General features: G+C 35.6%; 1 protein-coding gene across 2 annotated transcripts in view; it reads right to left on the bottom strand.

Annotated features, from left to right (window-relative positions):
* The window catches only part of LOC145296841 (receptor-type tyrosine-protein phosphatase alpha-like), a 978,869-nt gene that overhangs the window by 141,867 nt on the left and 821,182 nt on the right, over positions 1-15,820 (bottom strand). For both annotated transcript variants that reach the window (XM_080142961.1, XM_080142962.1), the window contains exons 20-21: positions 15,322-15,471; positions 1,465-1,564 (exon numbers count right to left, since the gene is read on the bottom strand). In XM_080142961.1, coding sequence (XP_079999087.1) covers positions 1,465-1,564; positions 15,322-15,471 — 250 coding nt within the window. The remainder of the gene's footprint in view (positions 1-1,464; positions 1,565-15,321; positions 15,472-15,820) is intronic.

Raw genomic sequence — 15,820 nt, 5'->3', positions numbered from 1 at the left:
GGGGCCAATGCGTCGATACGTTTGATGACAGACAGGTATGTCTGGCGGAGGATGAAAGCAGACATGCAAGAATGGGCAAAGAAGTGCGTGCAGTGTCAAACATCACCGGTCCATTTCCGACATGTGAAGGCCAATGCTATCTTTTGACATGTGTCAACAGATTTTCAAGGTGGTTTGAAGCCTTACCAATGCCGGATATGACAGAATACACAACAGCCAGAACTTTCCTCGTTGGATGGGTAGCAAGATTCGGTGTCTTGGAAAATGTGACAACTGACAGAGGTAGATAGTTCGAGTCAGAACTGTTTCATAAACTCTCAGGACTTTTGGGCACCAGAAGTATACACACGACAGCATACCATCCACAAGCAAACGGAGCAGTCGAACGTCTACATTGCAGCCTAAAGGCCTCTTTACGCGCAGTGCTTACCAGCAATACAAAGTAGTTAGAACACCTTCCTCTAATTTTGCTGGGTTTGCGCACAGCAGTGAAGAAGGATATGAATTGCTCAGCAGCAGAAGCGCTGTATGGTACCACACTACGCCTGCCAGCACAATACTTTTGTGATACACCAAATAAAGTTTGGGACCCTGCATCATTTGTTGATAGACTGACAAGAACCATGGCCAAAATGGCATATTCTCCATCAGGAATAAACAAGTGCGCTAATACATATGTGCCAAAGGCACTAGAGACATGTACACATGTTCGTGATACAGCTAGGTCGCATACCCTGCAACCACCGTACCGCGGACCTTTTAAAGTCAACTAGAAAAACAAGAAGTATTTCAGCGTCCTCATTAAGGACGAAGAACAAAATATCTCAATTGACACGTTGAAACCCACAACACTCGAGGATGCATATTTAGAAGTAGATCCCTCACAAAGGATGTCAGTTGAAGTGACATTGGAAAAAACGCCCTTTTAAAAAAACACGTTCGGGCAGACAGGTAAAATGGCCTGCCCATTTAAGAGACTTTGTCTCTACATAAAAAAAAAAACAAAGAAACAATCCTCTCACAACATTCAATTAAAAGTACTCCGTATTTTTTTTTGGGGGGGGGGGAGTGTTGTAGGGGACTAAAAATTAGAGGACACCGGGGAGGAGTAATCTGCCCCTGCTCTAAGGTTGGTTGGTTTTTCCCTTTGGTCACGGGCAGACGTGCTGCCTTTCCCTCTCAAGAAGAGGAGAACCTTCGTTCCACCACGAGGTGAGCTCTGAGAACTTTTTCCACCAGTCGGTGAGTCTTATCGAACTGTCGCTATTGTATTGTGTTTTATTGTTGTTTAAATGTTTGTCAGTGTATAATAAATGTGTAAACGTAATTGAGCAATTGTGTTTATTCATATATTTTTTGTTTAGTTAAAACTAACAATCTTTTGGTTCATTTATATGTATGTGTGTGCGTGCGTGAGAGATTTAAAAATGCTAAACTACAAAAAAAAAAAACAACAAAACTTACCAGGCAAAATATTTTTGAATCTATTTTTACTTAGATTCTCACTTTCTAAAGCAGCACGGCATTCATCTCGTTGGAATGGTGGACACAGTAAATGCAATACCTGTAAAAATAAAGAGGATGTTTATTCAGGGAAATTTTCAGAGGTTTCAATTTCTTTTTTTTTAAATATTCTTTAAACGATCATACGGTATGCTAGCTGAATCTGTACAACTAATGATACGAATACGGAACGGATTTGTATCATTATTCCCACAAGCTGATAAAAACCTGACAAGCTGATAAAAACCTGCAGAAATGATGCTCCATGGAAAATCCTATATGCAGATTATATTGCTAGAAGTGCACACAGTCCAGCAGGAGTACAGCATTAACAAATGGAAATCAACGCTTGAAACTTGCAGCTTCAGGATTAATATGATAAAGATGAAACATATCTGAAACATATACACATACCCATTTATATATACATGAATTTGAAAAGACCGCTCGGCAAATGGAAAAGATATCCAGAAAGATCAGAAAAAAATAACTCTGTCATGTTTAATCAGACGTGCTTGAATAATGACTTGCTGCCAAAATATACAAATATATATATATATATATATAAACATATACATATTTATACATGATGATTGCAATGTCTTGTCAGATGAGTGTCACTCCCTCCTCAGTCACTGAAAATCGATGCGTCCAAAGATGACTTTTCAGTCTTGTCAGCAACTTGCACACCCTCAAGCAGACATGACACTGAAGATGGTCATTTGTTTGGAAGAAGCCAACAACAATGGAACTTATATCATCGTACGTTTTAATGTGATTAACAAGACCTGCCTTGGACAACAGAGCCCGGCCTCACGCCTCACAGATTCAAAGATCTTCATGATTGGGCGGCAAGGTTTAGAGTTTCCTACATGCTCTCTTGAGCTTTGCTCGGTCTATCTTAGCTATTTCAAAGTGTTCTGCGTTCCTGTATATCAGTGCCCTCCACTGCTTGCGATCATACGCTAGGGATTCCCAACTGTCAACAGGAATATGAAAGCTCACCAGATTCTCCTTGATGCTATCACAAAAACGTTTTTGGGCTTGTGCGGGGGTCTTTTGCCAAGAAGTAGGTCACCATAAAATACTTGTTTTGGGAGTCGATAGTCATCAAGCTGGACAAGAATGACCTGCCCAATGTATCTGGTTGTTAATAACAATGGTAGCAATACTGGTTGTCTTGGCTTTATATAAGACATATGTATCAGGGACAAAGCTATCCCACTTTAACCCAAGAATGTGCTGATGAAACTTCTCAAGCAGTTCTACCTGTGACTGGTCCAAGGTCCATGTTTCAGAGGAATAGATGGCACTACACATGTTTGATATACTGACATTTTAGTTGTCAGACTATCTTGTAACATACCAAATGTGTCTGATGCCTCGCTGATTCTCTGTCTTATTTCCACATCAAGAGTGTCACAAAAAATTTTATGGCTTCAAGGGGCTTTCAATAGATAAAGATATCAGGTTCTACATACAGATCACCAGGAGCGGGAGTGTACATGACCTTAGTTTTCTTAATGCTAACTGTCAGTCAGAAGCAGGTACAAGCATTCGTGAAGAGAACCATCACTAATTGCATCTCTACTGGGCAGTGTGTCGCCAGGTCAACATCATCAGCATACAACAGCTCCCTAATAAGTCCATCACTAACAACTATTTTGACTTGGAATCTTCTGAGGTTGAATACCTTTCCAGTCGTTTGGAATCTAATATAAACACCCATAGCGCAATCGCAGAAACCATACCAGAGAACAGCAGTCAGATAGAGTGAAAATTATGTTGGTGCAGCTATATCACTCTACTTCACTCCAGAATTCTTCCAATAGCCGACCACTGAAGTTGACACAACCTTTCATACCATGATGAAATCGCTTGAACTTTTCCATAAAAGCAGGTGTACAGCCAACATTTCCTGCACTTTCCAGAGAGTCTCACAGTTGACACACTGCTCAAATGCCTTGGTTAAGTCCACAAACACAAAGAGACATACACTGCTCAATACACTTTTCCAAAAGCTGTCTAGCAGAAAAGACCAGATCCATAGTCCTGCATTCACCTCTAAAATCAAACTGGGATTCCAGAAGGATATCAGGACAGATATACTTCTCCAATCAGTTCAGCAAGAGCCATGCAAATACCTTTCCAACTGCAGTCAGCAGCAAGATACCTAAATAATTTCCACAATCAGATCTTGCACCCTTTCCTTTGTACAACATAATCAGGATGGCATCTATCCAATCTTAGGCAACTGAGTCACCCTGCCATACTAACAGTATAAAGGAGTGGACCGCACAATGTACATTGACGCCACCATATTTCAGCATCTCAACAGGAATGTCATTCAACCCAAAGGGCTTTGTTCGAGTTTATTTGTTTAATGCAGTCAATTATTTCCATGAGAGTTGGTTCAGCATCAAGTTCCAACATTGAGGGATACTTTCTATTACAGCAACATCAACATGAAAGATCATGAAAGTGTTCATGCCATTAATGCATAATTTTGTCTGAGGTTTTCAGCAAGGTTCTCTCATCCTTTGCCAGGAATGGTGTAGTTGAAAAGGATTTTGGACTATAGGCCTGACGAAGCAAAGCGTAAAATGTCTTAACATCTCTATGATCATAGGTAATCTGTATCTCCTGGAGAGATCAGACCACCATTTGTTTTTTATTTGGCATGCACAACACTGAGCCTCACTCCATACAGAAGAGAAGTGGGCAACGAAAGCTGGCCTATTTCGAGGTGAAGAATTGAGAAGTTTCAAGTAAACTTTCTGTTTCCTATCAAATTAAATGTTAATTAGATTGGAGTTATCAGCAAACCAATCTGGATGTCTGGGAACCTTCAATCCAAGAGTTTCAACAACTTTTTGGTATATTGTATCTCTTATGTCTCCCAATCACAATCTGAGAAATCCATCTGGTTAAAAGCAGATTTCAAAGAGCTTCGTACGACTGGATCCTTCAATTTGGAAACATCAATATGTTTAGGCACTTTGACTCCATTGAAACAGCCTTTCTTGCGAATTGTAATTTTAAGCTTAGCTCTGACTATTAAACGATCAGTACCGCAGTCAGCACCACGCAAAAATTTCCAAGATAACCACGTCTACACAGTATGTAATCAAGCAAATAGCCATGTTTAGACTGGGGATGGATCCAGGTCTCCTTGTTTTTCTGGTGAGAAAAAGTGTTGGTGATAACAAGATTTATTTCACTGCAGAGCTGGAAGAGCAGCATATCATTTGAATTGACTCTGCCAATACCATATGGACCTGGGGGAGATCAAGTGTCATTGTCTTATTCGACCCATACATTGAAGTCACAAGAACCACTAAATTCTCGGCACTTGGCAAACCAGTGATAACAAGTTTAAGCATATGATAAAAGGAAGTAATATCTCAGACGAAGTAAGAATCGGTGCATAGACAGAAAGAACATTCATGTAATGACCAGGGGCAAGGGGAATTTTCAATCTCATTGCACAGTCATTTTTGCCAACTGGCTGCTTGATCTTTTCAATTAAGTTCTTAACAGCAAAGCCCACACCAGCCTCGCACCTCTCCTTTTTAGATCTACCAGACCAGAAGATCATGTAAGCTGACTCACACTCAACCAGCATTTCAGAGAGTGCAGCAATGTCTACATTGTATCTTTGCAATTTCTTAGCCAAAATTGCAGTCTTCTGTTCTAGTCTTTTACCATTGACAATAAGTGTTCTCATATTCCAGCAACAGAGCTGGAGTGAGTGTCGTTTAGCATAATATTTTCTGTTCCTGTTCCTGCTAATATGGATAGCCATCAGCCACAGGTTGCTGACCAGAAGTCAAAGGCAGCTTTGTTTAGGACACATTTTCTTGTCCCCTTCCAAATTCTTAGGTGAGCAGTGCTATCCTGAAAAGGCTGCTCAGTCAGAAAAAGCCCCACCGAGCACACAACTGCGCAAGTATTGTTGCGAAAAGCGATGTTAGGATAGGCTTTTTGTTACCCATGTGCAGATCAGTTATTACACGCTTCCAGCCTATTAGGCCTACATGTGTCACAACTTTTCCATCACCACAGGACTTTTTTTTTGTTTATACAAATATGTATACATTCAAACATATGTATGTACACATATAAACACATACATCTATATATATATATACACACACACATATATGATTTAAATGTTAATCTAGTATATACCAATTGTAATGGATTAAAAATTTTGGTCAAAGTGGATCGAGGGACCACCCGAAAACTTACCTTTAAGAAGTAATTTTTTTTATTAGTCAACTGTTTATAGCTGATAGCTTACGTGAAATGGCCACCACGAGTGGACCCCACTTCAACAGTCACTAAAAATGATTGAGCCTGGAAGGATAAATTTGTGCACCAAAGGAATCAGAGTTTTGCCATTACATTTTTTGTCTGGACCCGTCAACACGACGATGAAACATTTTCTCTCTATTCTGCCAAATAACCATATCTGACAAGGCATACTGCCTCTGTTATATTTGCAGCGCATGATAAGTGTTTTGTCGATTTCGACTTCTATCTTCCAATAAGTTCCTTATTGCTAAACCAGTTCTCAGACACTTGGTACATTCGTAGCAGGAATCAACAGTATTGGTATTCATCTTTTGGGGAGGGTGGGGGGTGGGGAGAGAAAATTTTACCAGAACTTTTACAAAATAAAAAAAATGGACAAAAAATAATAAATGTGTACTAAATATTGTTACAAAAAATAGTATTTACAAAAAAAACAAAACTGGTTTCTTGTTATTTTTTCACAAGAAATCAGTTTTTTGCAGTTGAAAATAAGTTTGCTTGTGATTGGATAACGGCGTGGTTCTTGTTTGCAACTGAAACTGAAGAAAATGTTATCGTCTGCTACAAGAATTAACATGTTCTGCACATGCGCATCCACTTCACCAAAGTACACAAAAGTTAAAACCAAAAATGGTAGCCACACATAACAATACTAGTAACCACGGGCTAGAAACTGTGTTAGTTTTGTGCGCATAATTCTTGTCAGCGACAATATCTGATGTTATATTTTTTCGCAGCAGACCTACTTACAGCTAATAAATAAAAAAAACAACTTTTTAAAGGTAAATTTTTGGGTGGTCGCTCAGTGCACTTTCACCAAAATTTTTTATATGAATACATTTTGTGAATCCAGAACATATATAGTGTAATAGAATAATTCACAAAATTCCAAAGATCAAATTTTCTGTTGGTAATTTGTTGTTTTCTCAACATAGAATTGCAAACGAAATAATATTAATCAATAGTTTTGTTTGTGACTAACAAGTGGGCAAAATTACATCTTTGCTGCATTTTTAGTTGCTTACTCTTCAGATGCTCATCTTCAAAACATAAAAAAACATTATTTTGAACAATTTACACAGTTCATGCAATCAACAAACTCTCACAATTTATTGGTGAGAAGATTAGCATACTGTATTTAATTAAATTCAATTATTTTCATATATTTGTATTTAAATTTATTATTATTTATTTAAAATTTTTTATATCCATCATCTTATGATATTTTAATACCGAGTTCTATTTTTAGCTATATTAATTTCTATATTTATAATTTATTTTTCAGTTAAATTACTTTTGATAAGAACAATTGATTTAAATTTAATTTGAAAATCCAGGTTTTTTCTTTTTTTTTGTTTACTTTTACAAAGGAATAGATGATAGTAAATTTTGTTAACATAGTCACTAATTATAAGATGATATATATTTTTATTTTTTATATAACTTTATTTTTATTGTGTGTGTGAAGTTTTTATTAATTATTGGAATTAAACCGTTTCTGTTTATTTTTTAAGTTTATTAACAATCTGAGAGAAATAATTTATATTTAATCGATATTTCAAACTCATTTTATCTTATTTTATTCTAATTAACTTTGAAGTTATTCACTCATTTATTAAATTATTCTAATTAATTTTGAAGTTATTCACTCATTTATTAAATTATTTATTATATTTAGTTTACACATTCTAATTAATTTTACATTTTAGATATCATTTTATGCTTTAAATCCAATATTGGATTCCTATTTATTATCACTTTTCATTTTTATTCTTAGACTAGCTAGTTTCCAGGTGGTATATGATATTGTAGTGGAGCTGGAAAAGGTGAAAGTAGGAACACAGCGACTTGGTGAGAATAAGAACATTTATATCAAGCAAGGGTTACTGGTACAGAAAAGGTTAGTAAGTCCGTGGGGAGTCGTCTCTGTACGACATCCGGGATGGCTCTCATTGAGCGGTTTATACTTGCTGGTTATATGCCAAATGGACAAGTCCAGCTTAGTGGTTATAAGGATATAACAGATATATTTAAATATTTTCTCCTTGTACATTATAATAAAATCAAACAAAACATAAATTCATAATGGTGAATACATGTTTTTTTTGTTTTTGTTGTTATGAAAATCATATTCATGGAAATTAACTGTTCTACTGTAAGCGAAGTGTCATTTAAAAAATAATGGGCAACAGAACTGAGGATTTGATTCCTGTCATTCAAGATTTCCTTAAAAGTATGAACTGTATTGAATTGTTTTGTGATCAGCTCCCCAGTTTGTATGAGCTATAATTCTCACAAGTTGCATCCTTTAGTTGCATTTTTTCTTAAGTATTTTATGTGGGATATGAAGGTGAGTATTTTGTCAAAGGTGATTCCAAGATATTTGTATTGATTTGTAATTGTTAGTTTATTGTTGTTAATTTTTAGCTCAGGGTCAGGATGCATTTTTCTATGTTGGCAGAAGTGGACACATTTGGTTTTAGTTTGAGAAAAGCTGAAGCAGTTTTTGGTAGCCCAGCTGCTAATTTTGTTGATACATAGTTGTAAGTGTCGTTCAATACTTATCATGAGGTTGTCAACATAGATGGCATAGTTTGTTCCGGAGTTTATGTTATTAGCTATATTGTTTATTTTTACATTAAAAAGTGTGACTGAAAGAATTCCACCTTAGGGAACTCCCAATTCCTTTTTTTGGGCCTTTCATAGGATGTTTCTTAGTCTTACTTGGAAGGTTCAGTCATTCAGTTTTTGATAAATGTTGGCATTCTGCCTTTTAGACCTAGTTCATCCAGGTCTTTTAATATTCCGTACTTCCAAGTGGTATTGAAGGCTTTTTCTGTCAAAGAAAACTGTTACCACATCTTCTTTAAGGATGAAGGCTTCTCTAATATGGTTTTCCAAATTTATGATGTGGTCGATAGGGTTTCTGCCTTTTTGGAAGTCTGCTTGGTGTTCAGAGATTAGGTGATTTCTTTCTAGATACCAGGTTGGCCTTCTATTGATCATTTGCTCGAGGGTTTTGCAGATACAGCTTGTAAGTGCAATGGGACGGTAGTTTGTTACATCTGAGGGGTCTTTTGAAGGTTTAGGTATGGGAATTATGATGGGATATCTCCAAGTATCAGGGAATTTTTCATTGATCCAAATATCATTGAAAATTTTGAGGAGGTATTCTTTAATTTCATTGGCAATTCTTTTAGGAAGACATAAGGGATTTCATCAGGTCCAGCTGTTGAACTATGGGTGTTTTTGAGAGATTCTTCTAATTCGTACATAGTAAGGATTTGATTGTAGTATTCAGTGTTGTCAAAGTAGAAGCAGATTTGTTGTTGTTCTGCTTGGTTTTTGATGACTTGGAATTCTTTGTTCCTATTAATTGGTGAGGAATTTTTGGCAAAGTTTTCTGCTATTTTTTCTTTGTTATATTGATATTGTTATGGATGATGTGTTTATTAGCTTGTTTAGTGTATTTTCTAGTAATTTCGCTTATCATGTTCCATATTTCTTTAGGTTTGGTGGTTGTAATTTTCTAAATTTTCTTTAGTTGATTGGCTATTAAATTTTAAACAGAACTGAGGATTTGATCCCCGTCGTTCAAGATTTCCTTAAAAGTATGAACTGTATTTGTCTTCATTCGTGATGGTTTTCATTCTTTTATTCATTACAATGAATTTTGAACTTTGTTACGAAATCGCAAAATGTGAGGAAAGAAATTTTACTCAATATCTAATGATTATTTATAATTTATTAGTTATGAAAAATTCTATTTTGTATGAAAATAAACGTCTATTTTGTGTTATAATTGTCTTAAAATTATTTGAATGCAGTAAATATATCAGGAAAATTTTCAATAAAACAACAAAACAGAACCACAAACACGCATGCAAAAATTTGTAAGGAAATTTTTATTAGAAAAATTAAAAATAATAAAAGCATTCGTAAAATTTTCATTTTTTGTTTGAAATTAATATTTTTTATCTAATCGATAAATGAATAACATATATATATAGGCATGTTTTTGTATATGTAATGTAACATTTTAAATTCTTATTTCTGAAAAAAAAAAACAAAACAAAAAAAACACACTCATTTGGAAACGTCAGAATTTTTGTATAAAATTAATATTTGTTTATCTATCGATTAAAGAATAAAAAAGATGTACAGATATGTATTTTTATATTTGAGTTAATATCTGAAATTCTTATGTCTTTATAAATAAAGGAAAAACAATGTCTGAAATTCTTAGTACTTTAAAAATAAAAGAAAACGCACGTTTTTGGAAACGTAAGAATTTTTGGTACTTGTGCAGTGTATGAACCATGCTGAAATAATAACATTTTTAGAAAGCCATTCTTAATATGGGGAGAGGCATGTTAACTATTCTGTACTTTTACCTAACAATTTAATGATATAAAACACCATAAAATTGTAATTTAACTTTGAAATTCTATCTGAAATGTAACATGGTGCTTCCACAGAAAAAACTTTCATAGTTGTTGTGTCTGTATCAATAACAACACGAACGCAGAAAGTAAAGGTAAAACAAATATATTAAGACGAAAATATAATACATATTTACAAAGGTGCAGTTGTACTGAAGTTGGAAGATTGTCCAGCAGAGGGCGTGCTAAAGTCTTTCATGGAGCAACCGTCACATGCGCCTTGCCTATCCGGCGTTCGAACACAGCTCTCCGGTCTTGCTGACTTGATACCTTTATTTATATCTTGTTCACCCACGTATGCTAATTAGTGGGCGTCTCCACAACACTCCCTCCCAAGATTTGAAGTCGTGTAGATTTCAATATCTTTTCCTTTTGGGGTTCATTATCATTGGGTCTATAGCCTTTCTTTTCCTTCCCGATCTCCTCGGTTTGGGCATGGTCTGTGGTGGTTCAATATTAAACGTTTCGTATACTATATCAATTGGATCTTCCTGTTCCTCAGGTTTGTCATGTTCGTTGTCCTTCCTATGACGTTTTCTCAATTGATTTTGGTGTCTTTTGTGTATCCCTTTTTGGATCTTTTATCATGTAGACCAAGTCGCCGATACGTTTATCTACTGTACCAGACTCCCAATATGACATATTATTTTTAAAACATTTAAAATATACCTGATCACCAGGTTTAAACCTTTTACTCGATGTGTGTGCCGTTTTATATACGACTGCTTGCTTTGGTATTAATTTATCCAATGGTGATTTTATTTTTCTCACAAACATTAATTCTGCTGGCGATAATTTTGACGGTGTATTTGGGTTCTCAGTTATCCTGTATATTTGCAGGAACTGTTGTAATGCTTTATCCGTCGGTGTCCCTATCGATTTTCTTAGGGCACGCTTTATTGTATCTATGAACCTTTCCGCTAACCCATTTGAGCTGGGATGGAACGGTGGTGTAGTTATATGGTTTACCTGAAACGATTCACAAAAACACTTGAAGTAAACTGTGTTCCGTTATCTGTGACTACAATGTCTGGTACCCCAAAACGTGCAAATATTTCATGCAGAAAACTTATTGTGTTATCTGTCGTTGGATTTTTGACCCGCTTTACTTCCGGCCATCTGGAAAAATTATCTTCTATGATTAGGTAGTATTTTCCCTCGATCGGTCCAGCAAAGTCTAGATGAATGCATGACCATGGATGGTCAGTTTTTTTCCAAGGTTTATGAACTATCGGTGGTGCCTTAGCGGCTAACGCACAACCTTTACATTTGTTTACTGTTAATGCAATATCCACATCCATATTACGCCAGTAAACATAACTCCTTATAAGTGTCTTCATCCTATTTATACCTGGGTGTCCTGTATGAAAATCACGTAAGATTTTTTCCTGCAAGGTTTTCGGTACAACCACTCTTTCACTATATAATAATACCTCATTGCATAAGAAAAATATACTTTGCGTTTTTCCGTCATTTTCCATTAATTTTTCCTTTATGTCTTTGATGACGTCGTCATTTTCAACCTCCCTTTTTATATCGGTAAGCATGACTGGTAATTCTCTTATTATATTCGACACTATGTTTTTTCCCTCATAATTAGAACGTATAGCTGCAATTACTGACTCTTCAAAGGTTTCATCCCTTTTCGGTATAAGCCTTGACAATCCATCCACATGACCTATTTTTCCCCCGAACGTAGATGTTTTATTTGAAAATCATAATTTAGCAATATCATACCCCAATGGAGTAACCGATTTGCCGTATATACTGGTAAGCCCTTTTTTGAGCTGAAAATAGTCACTAGGGGCTTGTGGTCTGTTTCCAGTATAAAATGTCTCCCGTACAGATAATGGTGAAATTTCGTCACTGCGAAAATAATGCTTAATGCTTCCTTTTCTATTTGGGAGTAAGCCTTCTCTGACGGAATTAGGGTCCTTGAAGGTTTCGTCGTTCCATCTGGCATGATATGCTGTATACATGCTCCTATACCATACGAGCTCGCGTCACTCGCAACAATTATTTGTAATTTTGGGTCGTAATAAGTTAAGGATAAATCTGACATCAAAATCTTTTTAATTTCCTCAAATGAGTCTTGACATTCTTTTGTCCATATTCATGGTGTTTCTTTCTTTAATAATTCGTTCAGCGGAGCTCTTAGGTCATGCATGCCTTTGATAAATACTTGGTAGTAGTTTGCTAGGCCTAAGAAGCTCTGTAAAGTCGTCACGTTATGTGGTGCTGGCATGTTCCTAATTGCTATCGCTCTTTCAGGATCAGGGCGTCGACCATCTTTACTTATTATTTGTCCTAAATACTTGATTTCATCTAGACAAAACTCACATTTGTTTTCTTTCACCTTGAATCCGTACTCGTTTATTCTTGCTAACACTTGTTTTAAATGCTCTATATGTTCACTTATGGATGCGCTCCTTATGATTATGTCATCCAGGTATGTACAAGCACAATCTAAACCGTTCAACATTGTGTCCATCACTTGCTGGAATATCGCCGGCGCGACTTTTATCCCGAACGGTAATCGGTTATACTTGAATAACCCTTTGTGTGTGTTAATGCATAAAATCTTTGAGCATTTTTCTTCTTTCGGAATTTGCAGATAGGCGGACAAATCTACTTTTGAAAAAATTTTCCCACCATTTAGTTTGGCAAAAATCTCTTCCGGGCTTGGTAAAGGGTAATGATGATCTTGTAGCATATTATTTAACCCGGTTGAAAAGTCTCCACAGACTCGAATTTGTTCCGATTTCTTCTTTATGTACACCGTAGGCGCTGCCCAAACACAAGTTTCGATTTTCGATAAAATGCCCGTTCTTTCAAGTCTGTCTAATTCGCTATCTATTTTGTCTAATCTGGCGAACGGCATGTTCCGTTTTTTCTTAAATACTGGTGTTGCATCCTTTTTTAGCTCGAACAAAGCTTTAAATTTATTACATCTTCCCAGTCCCATAGTAAATATTTCTGAGAATTTGTTCTTTAGTTCATTTTTAATATTTTCTGACGTGGTGGTGGAGCTGGTTATTTTTTTACAAAAAGCGTTCATCGGTTTATCCCAAAGGTTGAATTTTTCAATAAAATCTGTTCCCAATAAATTCTCGCTTTCTTTAATTACGAAGATTTTCAATTTCTTTGTCGTGCCATTTAAATTAATGGGCAGGACGACTTCTCCTTCGAATTTGATTTCGTCTCCTGTCACCGTTCTTGCACCCTTACTTGACTTTTTCAGAGTCGGTTTATCCAGTTTTTTCCAAGTGCTAACGTTTATTACCGACAAATCTGCTCCAGAATCAAGTTGAAATTTTATTTGTTTGCTGAAAATATTAACCAACACATATTTTCGGAAATTGTCTTTCTCTTTGTCGTTTGTTCTCATTTGGTGTACTTTATTTTGTTCTGCAACAAATACTTTTATGTCCGACTTTGTCGCAATTGAAGCATCTGATATTTTCCCTCAATGTTTTTCATCACATCTTCCGCAATTATTACTTGGTCCCGATTTTTTATAATTCCTTTGACTTGAATCGTAATTTTGTTTCCTGTAATTAGAGTTTGAGTATTTATAACTCGCGTAATCTTTTGGATTTTGACGAGTCTCCCACTTTCTTTGCCCTGCATTTCTGCCAGATTTTTTAATCTTCCTTACGTACGACACTCCTGCTTCCTCTATATCTCTGGAGTCTGTTTTTAGTGATACTTCCCTTTGACAATCTTCTGCTAACTTTTGCAGTGTCAGACCTTGTTCTGTTTCTAATTTTGAGAGAACACGTCTTCGGATCTCTGAATTTTTTGTAGAAACTAGCCCCTGTGCAAAAATTAAACATTTGAAGCCGTCCACCATAAGTTCCGATAATTTAAAATTGTTGCAGTGTTTATTCACTACTGACGCATATGTCAGATAGTCCTGCTCTTCCGTTTTCTTAAGGTTCATACACGACCATCTCTTGTGAAAAAGAGACATGTTCGGTTTGAATAACTCCTTAAGTTTTACGGTCTCAGTGAAGTCTAACTGATTCGTTCTCCTTGGCAATATGAAATCAACAAATTTGCAATGTTCACTGGTACCCAGCTTTCGAAGTAATAAACTTACTTTCTTTGCGTTTGACCAACAGATAACTTGATAAGATCCTCCATTTTGTTTTTCAAATTAGTAAATTAGTCACTTTTACAATTTCCTTTCTTTAATAACTACGAACAACCGATTCCTTTTGTTACGTTATTAATTACATACAAGAAAGAAAAAAAATCCCTTCTTAGTACACTGAGAAAAAAAAAATATATGTTTTCTTTCAAAACAGTCTACCTAATAAGTTCACGGTATCCTAGCGAAACACATTTTTTTTTTTTTTGTGTGCACTTTGCAGAAAGGGTTACAGTAACTTTCAAGTTTTTTTTTCTCGTAAGCACTTTGAAATAAAGTACTTGCTGTTTTTTTTTTGTTTTTTTTTTCAAAGTGTCCTGGGTTTTGAATTTCCTTTCAAGTAGTCACAAAAAAAAATCTTGGCGTTTTGCAAGTATCCAGCGCTTGAATATCGCGTTCGACAATTTCGTAGTTGCTGCATTTTAAACATTGAATTCTCGAGTTAATTTTTTTTTTTTCAATCTTTGACGAGTAAGTATTTCCTGAATACCACTGTTGAGTTTGATAGTGTATTTTCTCACGCGTAAATCTTTTTTCGAAATCCCGTCGCCACTGTTGTGTCTGTATCAATAACAACACGAACGCAGAAAGTAAAGGTAAAACAAATATATTAAGACGAAAATATAATACATATTTACAAAGGTGCAGTTGTACTGCAGTTGAAAGATTGTCCGGCAGAGGGCGTGTTAAAGTCTTTCATGGAGCAACCGGCACATGCGTCTTGCCTATCCGGCGTTCGAACACAGTTCTCCGGTCTTGCTGACTTGATACTTTTATCCATATCTTGTTCACCCACGTATGCTAATTAGTGGGAGTGATATAACAAAAAATGCTAACTGTTATTTTTATGACAAAAATATGTCATTGAATTATTCTCAATCAACTGGTAAAATTTTAAGTGGTTACCTGAAATTGATCTTCTATTTTTGTCAGAAATGTTTTTGGATTTGATGTTCCCCATTTCTGATAAGTTTCATTGAATATTGACATTGGAATGGTTGTATCCCCAGCCTTCACAGCCTCAAGTAAAGCATCATATACAAATATGTATTGATCCTGGAAAGAATTAAAAAATATTTCAGAAAAATAATATATATTAGGTCATCTTAAAGGTGTTGATGAAAATCTAATATCTGTAATTTCTATAAAATTTATTAGTTCTAAAATACTCAAATGGTAACATTTCACAATAAAATCAATTCATATGTACATTTGAACCAAAAGATTATCTACTTAAAGAATCAGAGATGTGAGCAGATAATAGAAAAAAGCTGAACATGAAATTAATTTTCCACCCCATGTGTGCGTGTGGCAGAGAAGCATAAAAAACCAACTTGGATTATGTGGTAGTCATAAATTTATGTAAAAATGACACAAGTGGATAAATAGGAAAAATGACACCTGG

This window comes from Euprymna scolopes, chromosome 17 (assembly GCF_053919585.1).
Source record: "Euprymna scolopes isolate OS-2025 chromosome 17, ASM5391958v1, whole genome shotgun sequence".
NCBI classification, from domain to species: Eukaryota; Metazoa; Mollusca; class Cephalopoda; order Sepiida; family Sepiolidae; genus Euprymna; species Euprymna scolopes.
The sequence above is the reverse complement of the archived record's forward strand: the minus strand, read 5'-3'. Positions and strand labels throughout refer to the sequence as shown.